Below are 22,088 nucleotides of genomic sequence, written 5' to 3' on the forward strand. Positions count from 1 at the left end.
TGAAGTCTGCCTGTACAAAGCAGTGTGAAATGAGAAAGAGCATTTTGAGTATCTGTGTGTACATGCTCCAGAGTATGTCTCAGAGTATACATACACATGTACATCTGTGCCACTCATGTGTATGCAATTATGCTTATGATGACTTTAAAATGCATTCAAAATATATTAAGAGGCTGAAATATTGAAAAAGGTTGTGCAAAAGCAGGGCATACTTGGGGCTTTGAATAGGAGGGGAACCAAGAAGCAGGTGGGTTTTCATTTTATTGAAAGATAGTCACTGATTCTGGTGTCCTTATCACCATGGGAAGTTGGTTCCATCACGGCAGTAGCCTACTGACCTGCATCGTGACTGTAGAAAATTCTAGAAAAGTGTAAGAAGGTGTGCTAGGCTCTGCACCCCCATCTTCTTACATGGATATTCAAAGATGGGGCCTGGGAGATGTGGTGGAAGTAGGTAAAAACAGGACAGCACTTCATATTACTGTTTATAAATAGCAATTGACTAATGCATCTTGTCACACTCCCCAACTTAAACTGGACCATGTCTCCAGGATTACAAATCTTCCCAATGATTTTAAATAAGAGATTAACTAAATTTCTAAGGGATACATTTAAGGTGTACAATAATTTCTTGACATAAAATGTCAGCATAAGGCAACTAAACCCTAAAACAAGCAGGGGCTAAAGATGGCCACACTGCATTACCAGACAAGATACTCAGCACCTGATGTCTGGGTCAGACTTCAAGCAGTCATTGCATGCAACAGATACGCAACAAAGTACAAAACATGACTACGTTCAATTACATAATGTTAAAATGTCACAAACGATTGAGGGCTCCCTGAAAATGGTTGGAGACTATAGACTAAATGTGCTGTAATTTCTACACTCTGAAACCAAAATGTATAAAAAATACCATTTTATAAAAGCTGACAATTGACACTTTAACCACATTTGAATTGTTTGGTAACAGATCAAGAATAAAAGTATTTGTCCCAAACATTGGGAGACCCAATGCAGACCCATATGCCTATTCATTTGAAATAGACATTTCCAAAGATCAGATAAAAAATGTTCTGTTTGGCTGACAAAGATGTTGCTGTGTGAGACCAAAAAATATAAATGGCAATGTTTCATGCATCACTGTGTCCTCAAAAGGTCCTGATATTACACAGAATTCGCTCAATTGTGTTTTTGTTTGCTGCACCCACTACTAGTGTTGTTTGTGATTCAGCCTGGTGGAAAGCCATTTGAATAAATAAAAACTTAAACAATAAATAACAATATTTTATTGTTTACTTTGTTTCCATTGGGCACTGCAGTTGACATCTTGTTAAACGTTGACAGAAATTACAATGAGCATTCTCAACAATGAGTATCTCAAAGAGAATTCCAAAAATAAGTTCATAAATAAATATGAATCCTGAAAATTATTATTTTATAACACCTATAAATCATTTTCATCTGAAATCAACAGCATTTTACAGACAGTTTTTTTTGCCACAGCAAGCTTCTAGTTTCCGCAAGCCCAGTCAAACCCCAGATAACAAGTATGTACAGTCTAACTGGTGATCATATTAATGACTTAATGAAGGAGCTGATATTTTTCAACAGAAAAGACCAGTAATTAAACATTCAAACCAATCTTTAAAAAAAATACATTCCACCTTGGTGAACTATGTAATACATGAACTATGGCTGTAAGTACTTGACATTTAAATATGTGTAATATCCAATGCAGCTTTAAGAACTGCGATATGTGTAAGCCCCACTATTTTTGGAATAACTTGCATTTTATTACACAATCCAGTATTTTAAAAAAAACAAAACAAAAAAAACAAAACAGAATTCCTTCATTTCTCCATTTCAGTGTGAATGTTGATCAGTGGGGAATACAATTGTTTGAGATTGTCACAACAGTGCCTCTGCTGGTGAAATCTATCCCAAACTCTTTCCAGTTTAATGCCGATAAAAACAAAAACAAAGGGGTTTTAATATGCTAAATATTTAAGGAATTATAAGGAGGAAAGGAATTCCAACACGCTGTTTTACAAACTGGGTTACGTACTTTCAACATGCAATGGTCTTTACCAGGCATAGCTCAAATTTCCCTCGGGATGAATAAAGTATCTATCTATCGCGTGAAGCTATCAACTATACGTATATAGCTATACCTGACAGACCATTTTTTATATATACTTTTATTTTACATTATTTATTTGTGAACATGTAAAACAGTGCGAGTTTATCATTTCTGTCTCAATCCTACATCATATCCATCTTTAGGAAATGTCATAACTTGTTACAGTACATAAGCAATGTACCAGTTGCACACACCTGAATTGTTTCATTTTGGCTCATAAGATCCTGAAACAATACATAATTTTGTCTTACATTATTCTCTTTTGACATTTACAGACGTTCACATCACAGTACCTCATTTAAGGGTGACATCGGTAGTAAAACACAGCCGTTGTTATGTCGCACCAACCTATGACCATTTTATGCTCATGAAAAACTAGAGGACACTTCATGTAAAAAATAATAATAGAGTTTTGCTATAAATGTATATTACCCTTTCTAGGTCTTAAAGTGCAACGTAAGACAACTAAGACACAAAACTTACATTCTTCCAGTATAATTATCCACTGTGCAAGGCACAATATTGGCACAAGCACACCACACTTATAAAGAGCTCTTCAGGGACAATAGTTACACAATGAGACTACTAGCTGCCTGAGCAAACGCATAAAACCTCTTACTGCTTTGACGCCACTGAGCCATGAATAACACAATGTAAAAGGGGCCTCGATAAGCAGTCGGCTTAACCATGTTAATTGAAGGCCATTCATACAAAGGAAACATTTTTTGTACAATTTGTTTTTCCACATTAACAGCACATACATTCATCAAGATGCTCTTTCGTTAATACTCGCCTTTTCTGAGGATCCATACAGTGCCCTCCATGATGTTCGGGACAAACTAAACCAATCATTTAGTTATTTACCTCTATACTCCACTATTTGAGATTTTGTGATTTAAAAATATTTGGGATCATTGTTTTGCTGTAGAACGAACCGTTCATTCTACAGCAAGACAATGATCCCAAACATTCTGCAACAAAGGAGTTTTTCAAAGCAAAGAATGGTCAATTCTTGAGACGCCAAGTCAATCACCTGATCTGAACCCAATTGAGCATGCTTTTCATTTGCTGAAGAGAAAAGTTATGGGGACTAGCCCCTGAAACAAGCATGAGCTAGAGATGGGTGCAATACAGGCCTGGCAGAGCATCACCTGAGAAGACACCCCCCAGCAACTGGTGATGTCCAGGAATCTCAGACTTGAAGCAGTCACTGCATGCACAGGATATGCAACAAATTATGAAAAACTACTTTCATTTAAATAACATTGCTGTGTCCCAAACATTATGGTGCCCTGAAATGGGAGTCTATGTATAAACACTGCAGCAATTTCTACATGGTGAAACAATAATGTATAAAAATAGCCTTTATTAAAATCTGACAATGTGCACTTTAGCCACATTAATCGTGCGATTCCAAATTTAAAATTGCGGGCAAATCAACACATAATGGTTATTTGTCCCAAACAATATGGAGGGCACTCTATGTACAAACAGGTATCTATGTATTGATTTTGTAGTTATGGGAAGAGGCGAGCTGCCTTTTACATTCAGACTTTGTTTTTGTTCAAAACTGCTCGATAAAAGTTTAGTCTGCCATCGACGGTCTACGATCTGCTCGGCTCAACAATCTGCTTGGGATCCTTCTGCATATTGACTTATTGTGAAGTATCGCACTTTGACTGCTGTAAACGTTTGAATCACGTATTCAGAAGAGCTGCTCCTGCAATTGCCACATTAAAAGTAAAACTGCCGGAAAATATAATGTTGTCCATTTGGTCGTCTCATAAGATCTCAGCGATGTTTCAACAATATATATGCGAATATTTTGCCGTAACGGAGGTGCAAATTGTTCTTTTTATTATGTTTTTTATTGTTTAAGCATACACACGTATAGTCTCAACAGACTATACACAACACCCAAAACAAAGAAATGTGTGCATTATATGAATGTCATTGCTTGTCAGGAATGTACTTTCAGTGCCTGATCACTAGTCTACAGCAATCAAAATGTGACACGTCACTACACAACAAAGGTAGGCAAGAAGCACAAGCAGATCGTTGAGGCGATGCCATAACTTTAACACCGTCTTTTTTTCTTGCAGACTGCCATCAACCTGCAGCAAAGATGAAGACCTATCACATTACCGAAGACTGAAACCCCCCTACCCTGCACCACAGCCATGGGCTTTGATCATGTGCCACATCTCTGTAGACAGGAAATAAGGAGGAAGAAGCAGGGAAGCCGGCTCAGGGCTGGTATGTATAAAGCCGCTCAAAGTAAAACTTACTAAGTGCGTCAGAATTCTGAGAATGACATGATTTTGATCTTAGTAAGAATAAGTGCATTAGATAAAAATTCTTACGTGTCAACATGGTCTTAAATTATTCCAGAGAGCTCGGGAGGTGTCTTAACTTGGTTAAGAGTTGCCAGCAGATGACTGTGGTGCGTGCAGACAACAAATCTTTCCATCAAGAAAGGACGTATTGGAAATGTCTGATGGGACGGATTTTTGAAAAAGTAGCGGATATTATGAGGATAGTATGTTTGTCAGTGATCTTGTAAGAGATGTTTTATATTCCCCTACTGCAGGCAATAATGCTAAATAATAATAAATCAATTAGCAGGTAGAGCCATATGGGCCATTATCAAGGCTTTGACAGTTTTAAGTTAATTGATTTCCCTAGGCTCCATCATTGTAGTTCCCCTTTACGGCACCTGAGTGTGCTGTGAATTAAACTGAGGTCAGCACCTAAGAATGCCACTTAATCTCAGCTAAACAATTGTCTTAGCGCTGTTATGCATAGCACTTAGGCCCTACTTTTGGTGAGAATTTCTTTAACTCCTAAGTCAAATTGTGAGACCATTCTTAGGAATAATTCTGAACGGCTTTATACATGTGGCCCCAGTTGTTGATGTTCAGTCCCACGGGAGCCGCTTCCTGTCTGTGAAATGGGGTGGGCCCAGGTCCTTCTCACAGGTGAACACTGACCAGGCGGCGGCCATTAGGGCTCCTCGCTCAGCTCCTTAATGGCCTGCTGAATTCGCTTCAGATGCCCCACCTTTGAAATCCCAAGGTCCTGAGAAAGTCAAGCACAAGTCAAAACCAATGTTAACAACTTCATCTTATACTGAAATTGAATCATTAAAATAGTTTAAAAGCATTTAGCTGGTCAGCAACACATAACACATGCCAAGTACGGTCTGGAGGAACGGACTGAGACTCATTTGCACTAATGCATACAATATTTAAGCAACACTACTTTTAACATTTGCACTCTCCCATGTTCCACCAGCTGAGCTGCATAGTCATTGTACTGTGCTACCTATGTTTGTGGTGCAGGCAGACTTCTTGTGTTGTAGGCACTTGAATGACCAGATGAGCCCAAAGCGGTTGCTAGTGTGCATTTGCAAGACGCAGTACATACATTCAAATGTTAGAAGTAAAATGTGAAAAGGTGTGGATAGTTTAAACTGATTGGCATCATGCCAACATTGCATATAGCAATATGATTAGCATCAATTATTTCTTTGAGATCAGCATTGAGCTCAGATAGGAAATCCAGGCAGGTGCATTTAATTAAGAGGTCTGCAGCTGTGGGATTCTGGGAAGGAAAGGCCCTGGTCCCACCGCGAGCACACAGCTCCTCCTGTACCTTCAGGTCCTGCCTCTGAAGCAGTACCAGCTCCGAGCCCTTGATGTCATGGTGGATAAATATCTCTCTGTACTCCCCTAACCCCAGCGTGTCCAGCCACACAGCTACCTCCTCCGCGGCCCACTTCTCCGCTTGCATGCCACAAACACACAAGAAACACAAAACAATACAAAACACCCAGACAAAAACCCCAACAGAACAAAAACAGAACCCACATGACAGAATGAACCAAACAGGACCTGTGGGACATAAATAATCAAACAGGACCTGCAGGACAGAAAGGAACAAACAGAACCCACAGGACAGAAAGGAGCAAACAGGACCCACAGGACAGGAAGGAACAAACAGGACCCACAGGACAGAAAAGACAAAACAGAGAGGAAATGGAGAAGTAAAAAGGACAAAACAATAAGGGGAGAGATATACAGTAGGGAGGAGAGCGTTGAAGAGTAGAAGTAGGAAATAAGAGCTACAGAAGTCTTTTAGATACAGTAAATAAAGGAGGAGAGATAAAAAGTAAAAAGGAGGGTTTGATGGAGAGGTAGGTTTGGGAAGAAGAATCACAGAAGCACAGACAGCACACCAAAGCGACTTCACAGCAGCATCTCAACTGCTCATTAGTTCATTCAGTTGGATAGCATTGAAGAGAAACCGTAGCATAACTTTGAGCAGTTTTCTTTCAGGAGAAGGGCTTTATCAGGTCAACCAGTAACAGGAAGCTGAGAGATTCTTTCATGTTGATCGAATAAGGCCGTTTCTCAGTTTTAGATGTTTTAAAGCAAAAGCACTTTGCAAATGTATAATTATTTTTCCATTTGTATCGATTTATGCAGTTCTGGAATGTCCATTTCCAATTCTATGTGAATGGCATAATGGCCATCAAAGACTATTTTTGGGGCCATAAAGGACGAATTACATTATACAAGTAAAGTGTTTTTACTGAATACAAAAAAGCTTATTTCCAGGCAAACGAAATCAAATGGAAACAGCTGCAATTAATATGAACCATGCTGTGCACTTGAGTCACGCTGGAGAAATCATATGCAAATTACTACGAAAGACATCGCTGCTTCTTCTGGTCAAATCACCTCTTTTCCAGACAAAAGGTGATTTAGAAACACCTGTCCTGGAGGATGTTATGTTTGCACATAAAAGTATGTGATGTGCTATACACCAGATTTTAATGATCCACAGTAAATTTGCTGTTACGTTCTGCAGTAAAGTTGGCTTTTGTGGAAGAGAAGGAATCTTGTGATTGCTGCTCTGTCTGTATTGTCAGATAAAGACCGAGGAATCTGGGAGTCCTCACCTGACAGAGAGGACAGGGAGCTGTTGGATTTCTGCTTGTGCAGCTTCTCTCTGTCCTTCTTGCTTTTCTGCATGATCTTCATCTTCATGCTGCTCTTACGTTTGCCCTTGGAAAGCTCCTGGAAGGTGAAGGAAGGAAGGGGCCATATATATCCCAGGTATATCCCAGAAGCACAGCTTCTCATCTTGCCTAAAACCATGTCACAGTAAGGACCTACAGTACACAAAACCCCCACACCAATGGGTAGCACTATTTGAAGCAGCTCTAAATAACTGACATAACTCCTGTCCTCATTAAGGCCAAATTAAAACAACTAACATAAGGTTACAAAACACTTCATTGTGTGCAACCTGACACCAATGACATAGTATCTTCTGTCATTTAACAAGAAAACTATTTGGGTAGCCATTGTGTTTATGTTGTTGTGAATGCTACATAAAACGAACTAACTTCAGGTAAAGTGTTACCCACCCACATGATAGGCACTACCCCACCCTCTTAAATTCCCACAAACCTCTTCTTCGGAGCAGTGAATTATGGGGCAGATCCAGTGGATTTCTCCCAGTCTCTGCAGCTCTGCACTCAGGCTATTCAGAGCAGAGAGCAGTGCTTCCTCCTGTGGGGACTCCAGCTGCTGTTAAAGAACAGAAATGATCAAAATACTGAGGTCCAGTTGCAGCTAAACTGTGGCCAGTGTACCAGAGACTGTTGTGTGTAAAAATAAAGGAGATCAGCAGTTTCTGAGATACTCAAACCACCCTGTGTGGCACCAACTATCACTCCACGGTCAAAGTCACTTAGATCTCATTTCTCCCCTATTCTGATATTTAGTTATGAAAAACAGCTGAACCTCTTGATCACGTCTGCATGCTTTTATGCATTTATTTGCTGCCACATTATTGGCAGATTAAATATTTGCATTAACAAGCTTGTCTACAGGTCTACCTAAAGAAGTGCTCACTGAGTGCATATATCATATCATAGTATTGGTTTTTGATTCTGTATGTAGTTATTTCAACCCTTTTAGTAATTAATTAATATAAGCTGTGCTATACAACCATGCATGTAGGTTACATGAACTATGGTGACCTTGTAAGGAAAAGGACCTTCTACATTTCTTTGGCTTCTTTTTTTGTCGCCACAGTTGTATTGTATTAGCTCATTAAATACAGCAGTGTTGATATATAATCACCCTCATTTTCAATGTAAACTGACACACTTTATCTGCTCCTGGAACCTTGTTAGCATGCATGTCCATAGATCACTTTAATAGGGGAAATAGATTAATACATCCCAGCTGATGAAATTAACAAAAATATATATCAAAATGAGCATGACATAAAGAAGAAAAGAGAAGGTACACATACCAGAAGCTTCCCATCCAAAAGCATTCTCGTTTCCTGTTGTAGAACCTTGGTGGTACTGACAATGTCCACAACTGCAGTCCGACTCAGACACTAGAAGAACACATGCAGATGGACAGGAACTTTCTCATTACTTTCTTTTCACTCTCAATCTGCAATGCCTAAAACTCCATTTTAAATCCATCTCATTTCTGCAATATAGTCTGGCAATTGGGAGAGATTGCCTTTGGAAGATTTGTATCCTAGTCTGCACTCTCCCATGTTGCACCAGCTGAGCTGCATAGTCATTGTACTGTGCTACCTATGTTTGTGGTGCAGGCAGACTTGTTGTGTTGTAGGCACTTGAATGACCAGATGAGCCCAAAGCGGTTGCGAGTGTGCATTTGCAAGACGCAGTACATACATTCAAATGTTAGAAGTAAAATGGCTATGTTGTGTCAGGTACAATATACCTCAGTAACAACTTCTCTGCAAAGATGAGTCAAAATAACTATTTAATTTCCCAATTCTTATTTATATATTATATTTACACAATGTTGTGCATTGATTCAAATGACAAATATATAATTTGACCTAAATTAACAAAATGGCAGAAACATAATCTGTTCACATAGTTAAAAAACAATATGCAGATTTATCTCCCTGAAAAGATTTTCTGACTGGCTGTCAGCACACTTCTGTAAAGTAATGACTATGAGGAAAAGGTCACTGTTAATGGCTGTGTGGGAGGGTTTCTAGCCTGGGAATGAAGAAAACTGGGCTTGAATATGCAGAGGAGTGATCGTTCCAGAAGATTTAGGCATTATAATCAATAAACCAATCGGGGACTGGTATTCTTTTGTTCATAGATATTAGAACAATGAACAATGTTTCAAGAGTAGCCTACCCTTAACAAAGCTCACACAATTACTAAGTGTCTCCCTTGTCCCTATAGGGCTACACAGAGGTAATAAAAAAATGAAAGTTTTGGACACCAACCAAATGGCCACTATCGCTGTAATGGTACAAATGCATTAAGCTTTGCAATCTGCAGATGTTCTCATTGTTTTTCAAATAATGCATAGCCAAGTTCCTCCCCTCTGCCTGGTTATAAAACCAAATTCCTACAATAGGATCAGATCAGTTATGAAAGCTGACTGTCATGTGCCATATACTAGAAACAGTAAATGTATTGAAACAAATAAATGATGTCTCTCATTTCTGAAACACAGCATAAATGAGGAGCTGCATCAATTACATGCTTTTTAGGTACTGGGCATTGTGCTGTGGCAGTAAAAAGGCCAACAAGATGCTGGGATGTACTGTACGGTAAGCCTTGAGGATAAATCCAAGGAGGTTTTGGATTTTAAAATGTTTTGCATATAGTTATGTTAGGCAAAACATTTTTCAGACCACATTTAGAGTATTGTGTGCAGTTCTGGGGATTGGACTACCAGAAAGATACTGAGGCTCTGGAAAAGTTTAAGAGAAGGGCAACTAAATTGGTTCCTGGTATGAAAGATAAAAGTTATGAGGAAAGACTTGAGTATCTTAATCTCTTCGAGCTTAGAAAAAGGAAATTTGGGGGCGAATTGATTCAGATCATGAATAAATGGTATTAACAAAGTGGACTACAGTACAAAAGATTCTTCAGTTTGAGTTTTGTAAGTAGAACAAGGGGGCATAAATGGAAATTAGCCAAAGGTCAATTCCGCACAGATATTAGATAGTATATCTTCACACAGAGAGCAGTTTCTGTGTGGAATAGCTTGCTAGCTGATGTTGTATAGGCAGAAAGTCAGGGTGTTGTCAAGACTAGGCTTGACACTAATTTGTATGTAAACGTTAAGCCCTAGGTACCCATTAGAGGTCGGAAAATTGTCAGCATTGTTGGGCTGCATAGCCTGATCTCATCATTATGTTATGTTAGGTTATGTTACGTTATGTTACATTTAGCTACTAATGATCTAGTCATAAGTTTGCTATGTATGGAAGTGTAGGTATGCATGAGTGTATGAGTGAGTATTACTGTAGCTGCATGGCTTCTCACCTCAGGACAGGAAGGTTTACTGGGGAAGGCCTCACTGAGGACCAGTGCACTGGCGTTGACCGCATGGGCCAGCTCCTGCTCCATTATCTTGTGGGTCTTTGCCGCTTCCCTGATTCTGTGTAAAACAGCAAGCACGTTAACCTTCTAAGATATGCCCTCCCGCTCTACCTTAGCGAGACAAATGCCACTACGCTAATAGCAACAGATGGCTTGCTTAGCATTCTCTCTGTTTCAGAATTAGAACAGATGAGGTATTAGCCAGGGACCTGTCTCGTGCAGGTGGCATACACACACACACCTGGCGATGAGCGCATCGGCTGCCTGTCCCAGCTGCTTCACCTGGGCACCCTCCTCCTCCGTCAGGTACTCCATGGACTGCTGGGAGTTCAGACGCGGTCGTGAGGAGCGGTAGCTGTCGCACTTCCTCTTGTCTTCCCACGACTTCAGTGTGCTCTCGAAGGCCTGCGGACGCGCCGGGGAGGTAAAGCGACAGCGGATGGACAATGTTGTGAGATGGAAAGTTGTTTTCTAGATGCTAAATGCTGGGAGAGATGAGGTGGGTTGGAGTGGTTAGGCCCATATGAGGGGCCAAGAGTCATGGAGTCTATGGTTACAAGATATCCACAGTCCTGTTGTAACAAGATCACACAGATGAGAATTTTTATGCCCCTAGTGCAAGGTTCTTACCTACATTACCGCATATACCGCTGTGGCAAGGGCGCGGTTGGCAGGAAGGAAGCAGCGCAATCCAAGAGAGTGACGCTCTGAATTTAATTGCTTCAGTCCAGCTGTATTCATGGATTGTATGTAAAAATGTAATCTGTATAAGTTCATCTACTAAATGCCAAAAAAGTCAATGTAAAATCTCCAGTTGCCACTGACCCGGTCTCTGGTGAGCATCTGGGCCCGGTTCTTGTGGACGATCTTGACAATTCCAGGTGGCTGGATCCAGGCCTCTCCGTCCACCTGCACAGGTACACCCTCTTCCCCGAGGATGGTGATTTTCACCTGCCGGCACTGTGGAAGCAAGCAGTGGACACAGCAGTTGGTGAGAACACAGAGGTCAGGCTGAGTCAGAACTGCACGCAACAGAAACTAGCCCAGGCTAGAAATGCACGTGTGTGCAGCATGAGTTTGTCCGCATATCTCCATGCAGTGTGTTTTGTGTGTGTATGCATGTATACGGCATGTGTTTGTGTCTGTCTGTGCGTGTGTTTGGGTGTGTGTGTATGTGTGTGTGTGGGGTGTGTGCTTGTGTGGGTCATGTGTATGCGTACATGTGCAACAGCTCGTATATGGGACTGACTCTGACCTGAGCGATTCGATGGTGCTGCAGGTTGATGACACGCGACACCGCCATCTGCATGCTTCCAAAAACCGCCACCACCTCCAGCTTTTTATCGTCGAAGGAGGGAGCCCCAAAGTTCTGGAGAAACAAAAGAGGTGATGTATAAAACAAGGCTGAAACCACCAAGCTCCCAAAGACTGACCCTGAAAAGACAGGCAGACTAACATTGTCCTCCTTGGTCCCGCCCCAGAAGTTGATACCCCCTGCATAGCTGGGGATGTTGAGAACTGCCAAACCCTGCAGGCTGGGCAGACACATGGGCACGCCGTCACACTGGGGACACAGAAGTGAACGTAACAATATTAGATTATTAAGATTATATTAATATTACGGAAATTGTGCAACACCATGCAGGGCTACCAGTCACATGGCACACACCACTATCAGAAGCATAGTTACTTTGTTGACCCTGGTCCAAAGCCATATGACATGAGTATAAGTCAGGGTTCCAGCTCGTCTGGAGCCATAGCTGATGCAGTACCTCCAGGTGCACGCGCTGCTCCAGGTTCTTATAGGTCTTCTGCAACAGCTCTTTGGTCCCCAACACCCCGTACCACATCATGTTCCTGGTGCGACTGCTGTTGGGTAGTGACACAGACACAGGGCGCTATTGTAAGTGGTTCACTGCAAAACAATCCCTGTTAACAATAATTTATTCCTGGCCTTTTTCTTGGCATCCCATAAATATTATTTGTACATGACAAGAACACTGCAAGGATATACAGTCAGTGAGCACTTTATTAGGTAGACCTGTACACCAGCTTGTTAATGCAAATACTTAATCTGTCACTCATGTGGCAGCAACTAAATGCATATAATTATGCAGATATGTTCAAGAGGTTCAGCTGTTTTTCAGATCAAATGTTAGAACGGGGAAGAAATGTGATCTAAGTGACTTTGACTGTGGAATGATTGTTGGTGCCCAACAGGGTGGTTTGAGTATCTCAGAAACTGCTGATCCCCCGGGATTTTCACGCACAACAGTCTCTAGAGTTTGCAGACAATGGTGTGAAAAAAAAAACATCCACTGAGCAGCAGTTCTTAATGAAAAATGCCTTGTTAATGACAGAGGAGAAGGGCCAGACTGGTCGAAGCTGACAGGAAAGTAACAATAATGCAAGTAACCATGCATTACAACAGTGGTATGCAGAAGAGCATCTCTGAACACACAACACGATAAACCTCTAAGTGGATAGGCTACAGCAGCAGAAAAGCAATAAGTCTAATAAATACGTAATAAAGTGCTCACTGAGTGTAGTCTCATAGACTTTTTATTAGTTCAAAATATTAAACAGGCAACAAAATAATTTGATGCAATCATGTTAATTTTATTCTAGCTGCCAACCGTGGTATGCTAGTTGGAGAGTTGATTTACTCTTCAATGGTTCAAGTTTTATCTATGTGATCACTCTAGGACTTGGAACTTGGAACTTGGAACGGATAAGAGTGTCTGCTACATGACTGTAATGTAATGTTATTGGAAAGGTTAGCAATGTTCAGGGAATCTGGTATTTCAGTACAACCTAAAATAGTATGTATTGTCTAATGCTTTTTTCCAGGATTAACTAACTGATGAACATCAGGGGAAACTACTGGCAACTTTATATGCATGTTTTTGCAAAAAATAAGACTCTCTGGTGAAAGTCAACATTAAGTTTTCGTTTTATTGGTCATTGTAATCCCTATCAGTACAGCTGGATTAGTGAGTTGTATGAGGTCAGTTCCACTCAAATGTACATGGTCTGGGTTTCAGTATCAATGAGTAGATGCATACGGATGCTCATGTATGAATGAATGAAGAGTAAGGGGAAAAAAATCATTCACATGCACATTACACCCGACACGGCTAATTCACACACCCAACACACACACGTCTTGCAATAATTACCTGCACTTCTTGGGGTGCACATCTCTCTTGTTGTTGAACTCCAGGGAAATCTTTGCATCCAGTCCAATCCCAAAGTAATTGTTCATAACACACTTTTCATTGCACAGTCTGCAAAAAGATTAAAACAGAACCAACATAAACCCAAAGAATCAACATATTGTTATATGGAGTCAGTAAGTATGGATTATAGGCATTCTCAATCATCCATTATAGACATAATAATCCTTGTGCAGCATTTTTTTAAAGAGATTATATTCTCTGAATTCACAGATAGTATCTATACAGTAAAATATGACATAGCATTCCTAGAACATTTTACAAATGCTTAAAATCTCAGAGTAGTGTTGAAATGTCATTTTCATGTGCAGCTTAGAGGTGGTGTACCCTGTGGTGACTGAGGCCATGCGCACAGTATACAGTATTTAAGAGTTTCTCACACAGAGTCGTCAGACAGCAGCACAGAGCTGAAACTTTCTGATTTCTCCAGGACAATGGGAGAGGTAGCAGAGCTTGTGGTTCCAGGTCCTGCATGTCCATGCAAATGAAAATAGGAATTGTATACATACAGGGACAATTAAAAAGAGACCAGTATGTTGAGCAGGCAATAAATTCACATAAGATGGTAAATTCACATAAGTGGTAATCTGACTATGTAATTTGTTGTGTTTTTCTGTACTGGTGTGCTGCTGATAGATGCATAACACTCACTTGTGTCTGTCTCCTTCAGGTCCTCACTGCTCTCCATCTTAGTTGAGGAAGTGGAGGCCATGCGGTATACCTCAGTGTGCCTGTTCTGTTCATCCACCACTGATGAAAGAGGACAAAAGTGGGAATACGGAAGAAAGCAAATGTTTTTCATTGAAGAGTGGGGGGGGGAATGAGGGATGAGAAAGAAGCAGGGGAAAAGGGAAAGCAGTGAAGTCATTATGTGGGAGATGTGTCAAACTCCAGTCCTGAAGGCCACAGTATCTGCTGGCTTTCGTTTAGGTGTGCTTCAGCACGTGTGATGAATTTAAGTCTTTCATTGGCTAAAGAGTCCACACTCATTCTCAAGGCCTTAATTGGCTGCTGACTGAAAGGAAACCACAAATATCTGCAGACACTGCGGCCCTCTGGGACTGGAGTTTGACACCTCTGCCTTAAAGGTAAAGCCTCCACAAAGCGTTGACGTGGAGACTGTGATGATTTGTGGGCCTACCTTTCTCGGCCTGCTCGATGATCTGCCGCAGAGCTTTCTTCAGGCTGTTGGCCCTCAGCATCAGCTGCTCTTTGGACTTGAAGGCCCGCGGGATGCAAGGTGGCTCAGACCGGCCGCCCTCAGGCTGGGTACCTGCGGGTACCAGCTGGGCATCGGACTCCTCACCCAAAGCCTTCACCAGAGAGTCCAGCTTCTCGTTCAGCATAGCACACTGTTGGACAGAGAACACTCACACACTCTCTGCCACATGGGTGTACGCTATGAGGCGCCGATTCAGTCAAAAGTCCGTCAAGAACAGCGCAGGGGCTGTCGAGGACAAACAAGACACACATCTAGCTCCCTGCACCTGATAACGTTGCTGAACATAATGGTCTCGTGATATCATCCAACTGAATTTAGTAAAAAAAAAATTGTTATACAGCTCACTCCTAGCTAGCCAACAACAGGCTCAGTTTTGCCAAGTTTTCTTCATTCAAAATGTACAAATTTGAGGGTACAAATTTACAGTTTTTATTATTAGCTAAATTAGCCAACTTGTAAGCAAAACACTTGACCAACCGGACGTTTTCTAGGAACATTCACATTATACTCAGTACTATTACATATAGCCACTTCTCGTCAATTGGATAATTGGATCAGTAATACCACCCATGCCATCTTTAGTATCTTTAGCGGCCCTCGACAGAGACCATTCGCGACTTCCTCGACAGGCTGTGCCAGTTACCCTCAATCCATCACAACTTCCTCGACAGCCCCTGCGCTGTTCTCGACAGACTTTTGACCAAATCAACACCTCATAGTATGCTCAATTCACAAGCTGTACTCCACTGATGGCTCAAGAGCCAAAACAGAGCAGACAGATGTCTAATTATGAAACTAATCAATTCTCTCAGCATGGTGTCATTTGTTTTGCTTTACTAACAATGTAACAATTTAATTGACCAAAAAAAATCACAGCAAGCAGCTCATTCCCTTTCTCAAGAAGATGTGCTGCATGAATTACCATTTGGATTTACTGGAATTTACTACCCTTGTGTACAACCAGAGCTTGTTGATGATGTACTAATGTTCACAAGCTATTGTTGTTCTTCTCATTCCAAGAATTTCCAACATTTAACCCTGTTAATGCACTACCAAATTTGACTTTTCATTTAAATGTTAAAAGAACACTTCTATGTGATTCAGATTGTCATAACAAACTATCAAAAGAGCAAAAATGGCTTAAATGATCACTAATACCATATAATTTTAATGAATAATAAAGGAATACACACCTTTCATTACAAGCCATTGCCTACTACACATAACTGTTTGGTTCAATCTTAATTAAAGGTGCAATAGGTAATTTCGGATTTCTAACGGTCAAGATAGGAATTACAGCAACAAACACCTTCAAACCATAACACTGTTTATCCCACCCCTTCTCTGTGAACGCGCTGACGTTGAAACGCCAGCTGTGGCAATTAGAATCAATTTTCAACCAATGAGCTTGAATTGTAACCTGTCATGGTTACCTCGCTTCCTTGGGCATTAAAGGTACAACAGGTCTATGAATATAACGCGTAATATAAATCGTTATTATACGATTCAGTGTTCTCCTGCACTGTTTTGGAAAGCTGACAACACGCAACAGAGCCTGCCATCTTTTCGTGGTGTTCTAGTAAGAAAATGTTCGCCCAATACGTGACTTTATGAGATCTTGACTTTTGCTACACAACACTATTTATAGTTTTCACTTCAGCAAACCAAATATATTGTGAGCAAGCTAGTTATTTGGCTACGTAACTAGCTGGCTATAGGCTATAACTAAGATATGATAGTCTACCACAAACGATGCAACTGCAACTTACAGTTTGAGAGAAATAAAGGTTTAGCTAAACACGGATGATTGAACACGTAAAGACAAATGGAACGTGTAGCTACCTAAATTGCACTCCAAACAAGCGATCACTGAAACTCTGTATACTATTTCTTATCTAGTTAGTTCGCTATAACAAGCAAATTAGCGATTAGTAGTTAGCTTCCCGAATATACAAATATCCACGGCCCGACAAATGTACACTTAGAAACTATAAACACAGGCAGAGGGTGAGCCAACAAGTCAATGGTCTTGTAACAATGTTTTAACACAAAAACTTTTAACTCTTGGGATTACAAGAGGACATGCCTGACACGTCAATGCTTGCCTCGTGCAGCCAGTATCGCTGATTGCAGGAGGAGTTGGTAACCGCAAATAGGTGTTAGCAGTCTATATAAAGCGGGTCTTGTCTACGACTGGGGACTGGCTTCCCTGTTACAGTCCACGTCCTCGCTTTCATGAAGCTGGTAAAGACCGAGTCAGGAGACTGGAACCCTTTTAAAATTAAAAGGATTCTAGGAATTTCCTTACTTACGGCTGATTCATATTCCGGGGATTCCGGGGTTTCTATCATAGGGTATCGTTGCCGAACACTTCGGCAGTTTGCTATCACTTTGAAATCTCCTCTCGCCTCGGTTATCAGATCCTTTAGTGTTAGCAAAGCTGAAGGCGAGTTGGTTTGTCAATGCAGTTCGTATCATCACTCAGTTACGCAATATGCAAGGTGTATGGTAGTGGAAAGACGAGAATGTTTCAAAGTAAAACTAATCCCTATCCCGGCCCTTCCTGTAGTTAGGTAACCATGTTTATGGGGTGCCATTCTTTGCCATGTTTGGGTGGTTACTAGCCTGATATTTCGGCCGTTGGGTCTCTACCTGAGATTAGTTTTAGCCTCGCGTATCAGCTGTTTCCCTTCAGGGTTAGAAGTAAGAGCATACAGTTAATCGCAAATGATTATGGGATATAATGACGAAAACTAGCGCTTTGGAGGTGTGATTGCAGGGCGACGCAGACACCCCAAGTACAAGTAGCTATATGCTCTCAACGGCGTAGGGTACTTTCGTAGGCTACGCCTTAGTCTCCGCGTAGACTCGACGCAGAAGTAGCATATAAATCAGGCTTTAGCTGGAGGCTGAGTCTGCCTTGTGCATTTTTGTTTTCACGTCTTATCTTTTCATTCAGTCATTTACCCATGGAAAGTACACGTCCGTGGGAGAACTGCTTTACTCTTATTCAATTAGAGACGCAGAAACATCCTTTCATTTTGGCTAGAGGTTATTTCTACCCCTGGGCTGGGGTTATTTGTCTCGACTGTCGTTGCGCTTAATACTGCAGTGTGTATTTTTGGTGTTCACCTTGAACTGCTCTGTCATAATAAAGAGCCGGAGGCAAGAGCCTTATTCGGTCTCCGTTTGTTGTCACTTTTAGGTTATTCACTAAGCCACATATAAGATTGGCTGCTCTGCCATGATTAGTAGAGTGGGTTAACTGTTTCCGCACCGGTAAAAATACGGGAGGCTGGGTGGCTTTATGCAATTATTTTCGTTTCTCTTTTCTGTTGGTTACAAAGCTATGGTAGCGTTATCCAGAGACCACTCTTGAAACCATTACGAACACAGCACAGTGGGTAGGTCGTGCTGTGTTCGTAATGGTTTCAAGAGTGGTCTCTTTAGGATCACATATTTTCATATTTCACAGCCTCATAATGGCTTCTTTGACTTTCATTGGCATAAGTTGGTAAATGCCAATAACAAACTCCAAAGGTAATCAAAAGCCTAGGATCAAGACCACACACCTGACTAATCAGAAACCTGCCATTTGTCCCACATATTATTCCATCCTGATATAGGGGACTATATATAAAAGGTGCTGTAATGTCAACATGGTGAAACCAAAATGTATAATAACAGCTGATCCATGACCAATGTGCCACACCTCGCAAGTCGACCTGCGCTGCACAAGCTCACCTTCTTAGACATGACTGCAGCCTCCTCCCTGTTCTCTGTCGATCTCTCATATGTCCTCCCCACCTCTGACACAAAGTCATTCACAGTCCCACACAAAAACCTGTTAGGAGAGATGCAGAGACTTACACAAAAACTACCAAGCCACACAATTGTGTTGTAGGGCTAACACACAGCAGCAAAGTCTACTTTCCTGGTTCTAAACCCAACATCATTATTTACTAAGTTGTAGTCTTCAGCTAGAGAAATCGCTCCATGGGAGCACACAAGTACAGCTTGATGATTTTGTGTGTCATTTTTCACTCACTGGGCAGAGGAGATGACCTCACTGTGCTTGTCTGAGTCAAGAATCTTGGTCAGGTGGGAGGCCACAGAATCAGCATATAATGTCATTTGTATCTGTGAAAAGCAAAGGCATGAGAGAGCTGCTGTTCAAGGCAAGATCTGAAGAGCTGAAGCATTCCCACCAACGAGAATCCACTGAACAAGTCCCATTTTGTCTGTCTCCATCTGAAGTCTGTCTGATTAACAGAGAAACTTATGTTTAGTACTAATAGTCAGTTGTCTGGGATTCTGGGATTATTGTTCTGTGTTCTGAGGCTCTACCTGGTGGCTGGAGTCCCTGGTGTCATCCTCTTTCACCAGCGGAGGGGAGAGTTTCGTGGGAACTTCGTATGTCATCACGCTCCACCTGAAGCAACAAAGAATTACACCAGCACAATTACACATACACCAACTGCTGAAATCGCAGACGCAAACATAACTTGTCGGCAAACAATCATACTGTACCCAGTTCCCAAGATGATTATATTATTGATTATAATCCCTTATTATAAGCATCTTGAGACTTTACCACTGTTCCACCCACACCACTATTCCACACTATTCCGCTATTCCCTCCTCTGTTTCTCTTCAACACATCTCATCTCATCTCATCCCCCTACCACCAGATCCACATAGGCCATAGTCCAGAAGTACGGTAATACACGGCAGGGGTCAGAAACCTTTCCATACATGGACAACAGGCTGTGATAACCACAGACAAGTCTGGTTATCTATTCAAATGTAAAAAAAAAAAAAAAAGAGTGTCTGTTTGTACATTTTTTACAGTATTCATCCTGACGGGTGATGCTGCAGACCTTTGATACTGAGAGAGCGATGCATCCCAGCTCTTGTTAAATGTCTCCCTGACATACCTGTCCAGCATCTTAGTGGTAGCTCTCTCCAGTTTCTCCAGAATCTGCAGTATCTGGGTGTCGTCGTCGCAGAGCCCTCCCCAGCCCAGTACCCGTGCCAAGTCATTCCCAGTGCCCAGGGGAAGAACACCCAACTGGCACTGCCATGGACACACCGCATATGCACAGAGATACCATTGAGAGAAGCAAAATCAAGCAACATTGCAATCTCTCTCTCACACACACATGCACACGCATATACACACAGAAAGATGACATATCATGTCACAGAGATCCAACGCTATTTTTAAATAGTTCAATTTCAGGTGTCTGCCTTCATTGGATATGATAGCTATCTGTATCTGATATTTTCTCATGTGAGCAGTGGTTCTGCTACGTGTCAGTATCAGCACTCCTCCAGATATCTGATTGTATGTGTACTGAGTACTGAGTACCAGGGTTTCACCTGCTTGTGCAGCCCCAGCTTGTCCAACTCTGACAGCACCCAGCCCACACTGCCATCCCCACCGCACACCAGGATCCGGAAGGTCGCAAACTTCTGGAAGAGACGCAGCCTAGGGAAAACAGAGAGATTGTTTGAAATTAACATTGTCGGTTGAAACTATATGCACTACATATGAACACTTGCATGCATACTTGATGAATACATTTATGTATGGGCCCACACAAGGGCTCCACTAAGGTGGTATATCGTTTGTAAACAATGTAGGTTTAAAAGCGTGCCACAACCTATGACTATGAATGGTGCCCCATCCTCCCCCTCCTACCCCTGCTGCGGACCGCCGTTCATCAGGTCGAACACCTGGGCCGGGTTCAGTAACTGCTTGAACTTGCGCAGGAACTTGACCCCTTGGTTATCCCCGCTCTTGGAATTCACCAGAACCAGCAGTGGGCTGGAGCAGGACGGGTTAGCAGCTTTCCAGAACCCTGAGCAAACAACCAAAGGGGAGCAGACAGAGGACCTTTAGTAACAAAAACGAGGATGATGATGTTGACGATGACGGCGGTGATGATGATTTTATCATGGCAGTGAAAACGTATCACTCCTTGCTTCACAGGCTAGTAATAAAAGGCTTAACTGCAGTTGAGAACTGACAATATCCAGCTGGAATGATCAACTATAGCAGAGTGACTTTAGATAAGTGGAGGCAGTTACCATCAGAATCAATGCTGTTGAGTGCAGGGGGTGCAATTATGGAGACCTTGAACTGGCCTAATGGACAGCGCTTCCCCATTTGTTCTTTACAGCCGTTGTGTACCTGCACAGTACACACACACAGGCATAAAGGCATGAATAAAGACCCACATAAATAAACACCAACATTTACACACACGCATACGTAAACATGTGCACAGACACACACACACACACACACACACACACACATTTCAATACATGCACATGCATAGGAAATCCTGATCATCTAATGACCTGGCCTCTTATCACACCTTGCTGCCAGCCTTTACATCTGCTACCGCATTAGCAAACACATTTAGTCCAAGATGCCGCCTACTCCCCAAAGCACACCCACTGCTGCACTGACCTCCTTGAAGATGCAAGATGCATTGTCTAACTACCTGTCTGCTTGAACCTATCCCATCAGCTGTCCTCCAGTCTATATCCGATTAACTACATTATTAACGGCTCCCTTGTCTGTGGTAATGTTTCCTTGGACCAAGTTGGCTTGTGTTACCCCTCTCCTCAAAGAGACCTCAGACCATTGATGTTATGAACTGTCAACCTGTATCATTTTTTCTGTATGAGCTGTACTTGAAATAATGGTAACAAGAGAAAGATAATCCTAGCCAAATCAACAGGGGATTTATGCACCCTTGTTGCTTGGCCAACTGATACATATTTTAAAACACTACAGCATAGTTATTTACCAAAATGTTATAGAGACTTACTGCAATGTTGAAAAATGTTGTGTTGGAAAGACACTTGTATGGGTGTCTGTGATCTCATACTTCTATCCAGGTTCATTCAGACTTATTACATTATTGGCATTTGGCAGATGCTCTTATCCAGAGCGACGTACAGTTGATTAGACTAAGCAGGAGACAATCCTCCCCTGGAGCAATGTAGGGTTAAGGGCCTTGCTCAAGGGCCCAACGGCTGTGCGGATCTTATTGTGGC

General features: G+C 41.7%; 1 protein-coding gene across 2 annotated transcripts in view; it reads right to left on the bottom strand.

Moving 5' to 3' along the window:
* Nucleotides 1-1,266: 1,266 nt before the first annotated feature.
* The window catches only part of LOC133133634 (diacylglycerol kinase delta-like), a 56,563-nt gene continuing 35,741 nt past the window's right edge, over nucleotides 1,267-22,088 (bottom strand). The window contains exons 9-29 of one of the 2 annotated variants that reach the window (XM_061249742.1): nucleotides 21,108-21,210; nucleotides 20,719-20,878; nucleotides 20,397-20,505; nucleotides 19,952-20,091; nucleotides 19,362-19,446; nucleotides 19,063-19,154; nucleotides 18,759-18,858; nucleotides 14,934-15,144; nucleotides 14,444-14,542; nucleotides 14,173-14,260; nucleotides 13,736-13,843; nucleotides 12,329-12,425; nucleotides 12,013-12,120; nucleotides 11,812-11,925; nucleotides 11,382-11,516; nucleotides 10,798-10,961; nucleotides 10,500-10,614; nucleotides 8,474-8,563; nucleotides 7,621-7,737; nucleotides 7,107-7,224; nucleotides 1,267-5,221 (exon numbers count right to left, since the gene is read on the bottom strand). In XM_061249742.1, the coding sequence (XP_061105726.1) occupies nucleotides 5,169-5,221; nucleotides 7,107-7,224; nucleotides 7,621-7,737; nucleotides 8,474-8,563; nucleotides 10,500-10,614; nucleotides 10,798-10,961; nucleotides 11,382-11,516; nucleotides 11,812-11,925; nucleotides 12,013-12,120; nucleotides 12,329-12,425; nucleotides 13,736-13,843; nucleotides 14,173-14,260; nucleotides 14,444-14,542; nucleotides 14,934-15,144; nucleotides 18,759-18,858; nucleotides 19,063-19,154; nucleotides 19,362-19,446; nucleotides 19,952-20,091; nucleotides 20,397-20,505; nucleotides 20,719-20,878; nucleotides 21,108-21,210 (2,406 nt within the window). In that variant the 3' untranslated portion in view covers nucleotides 1,267-5,168. Of the gene's footprint in view, nucleotides 5,222-7,106; nucleotides 7,225-7,620; nucleotides 7,741-8,473; nucleotides 8,564-10,499; nucleotides 10,615-10,797; nucleotides 10,962-11,381; nucleotides 11,517-11,811; nucleotides 11,926-12,012; nucleotides 12,121-12,328; nucleotides 12,426-13,735; nucleotides 13,844-14,172; nucleotides 14,261-14,443; nucleotides 14,543-14,933; nucleotides 15,145-18,758; nucleotides 18,859-19,062; nucleotides 19,155-19,361; nucleotides 19,447-19,951; nucleotides 20,092-20,396; nucleotides 20,506-20,718; nucleotides 20,879-21,107; nucleotides 21,211-22,088 lie in introns of both variants that reach the window. The other variant, XM_061249741.1, reaches the window with a different exon arrangement.

This window comes from Conger conger, chromosome 7 (assembly GCF_963514075.1).
Source record: "Conger conger chromosome 7, fConCon1.1, whole genome shotgun sequence".
NCBI classification, from domain to species: Eukaryota; Metazoa; Chordata; class Actinopteri; order Anguilliformes; family Congridae; genus Conger; species Conger conger.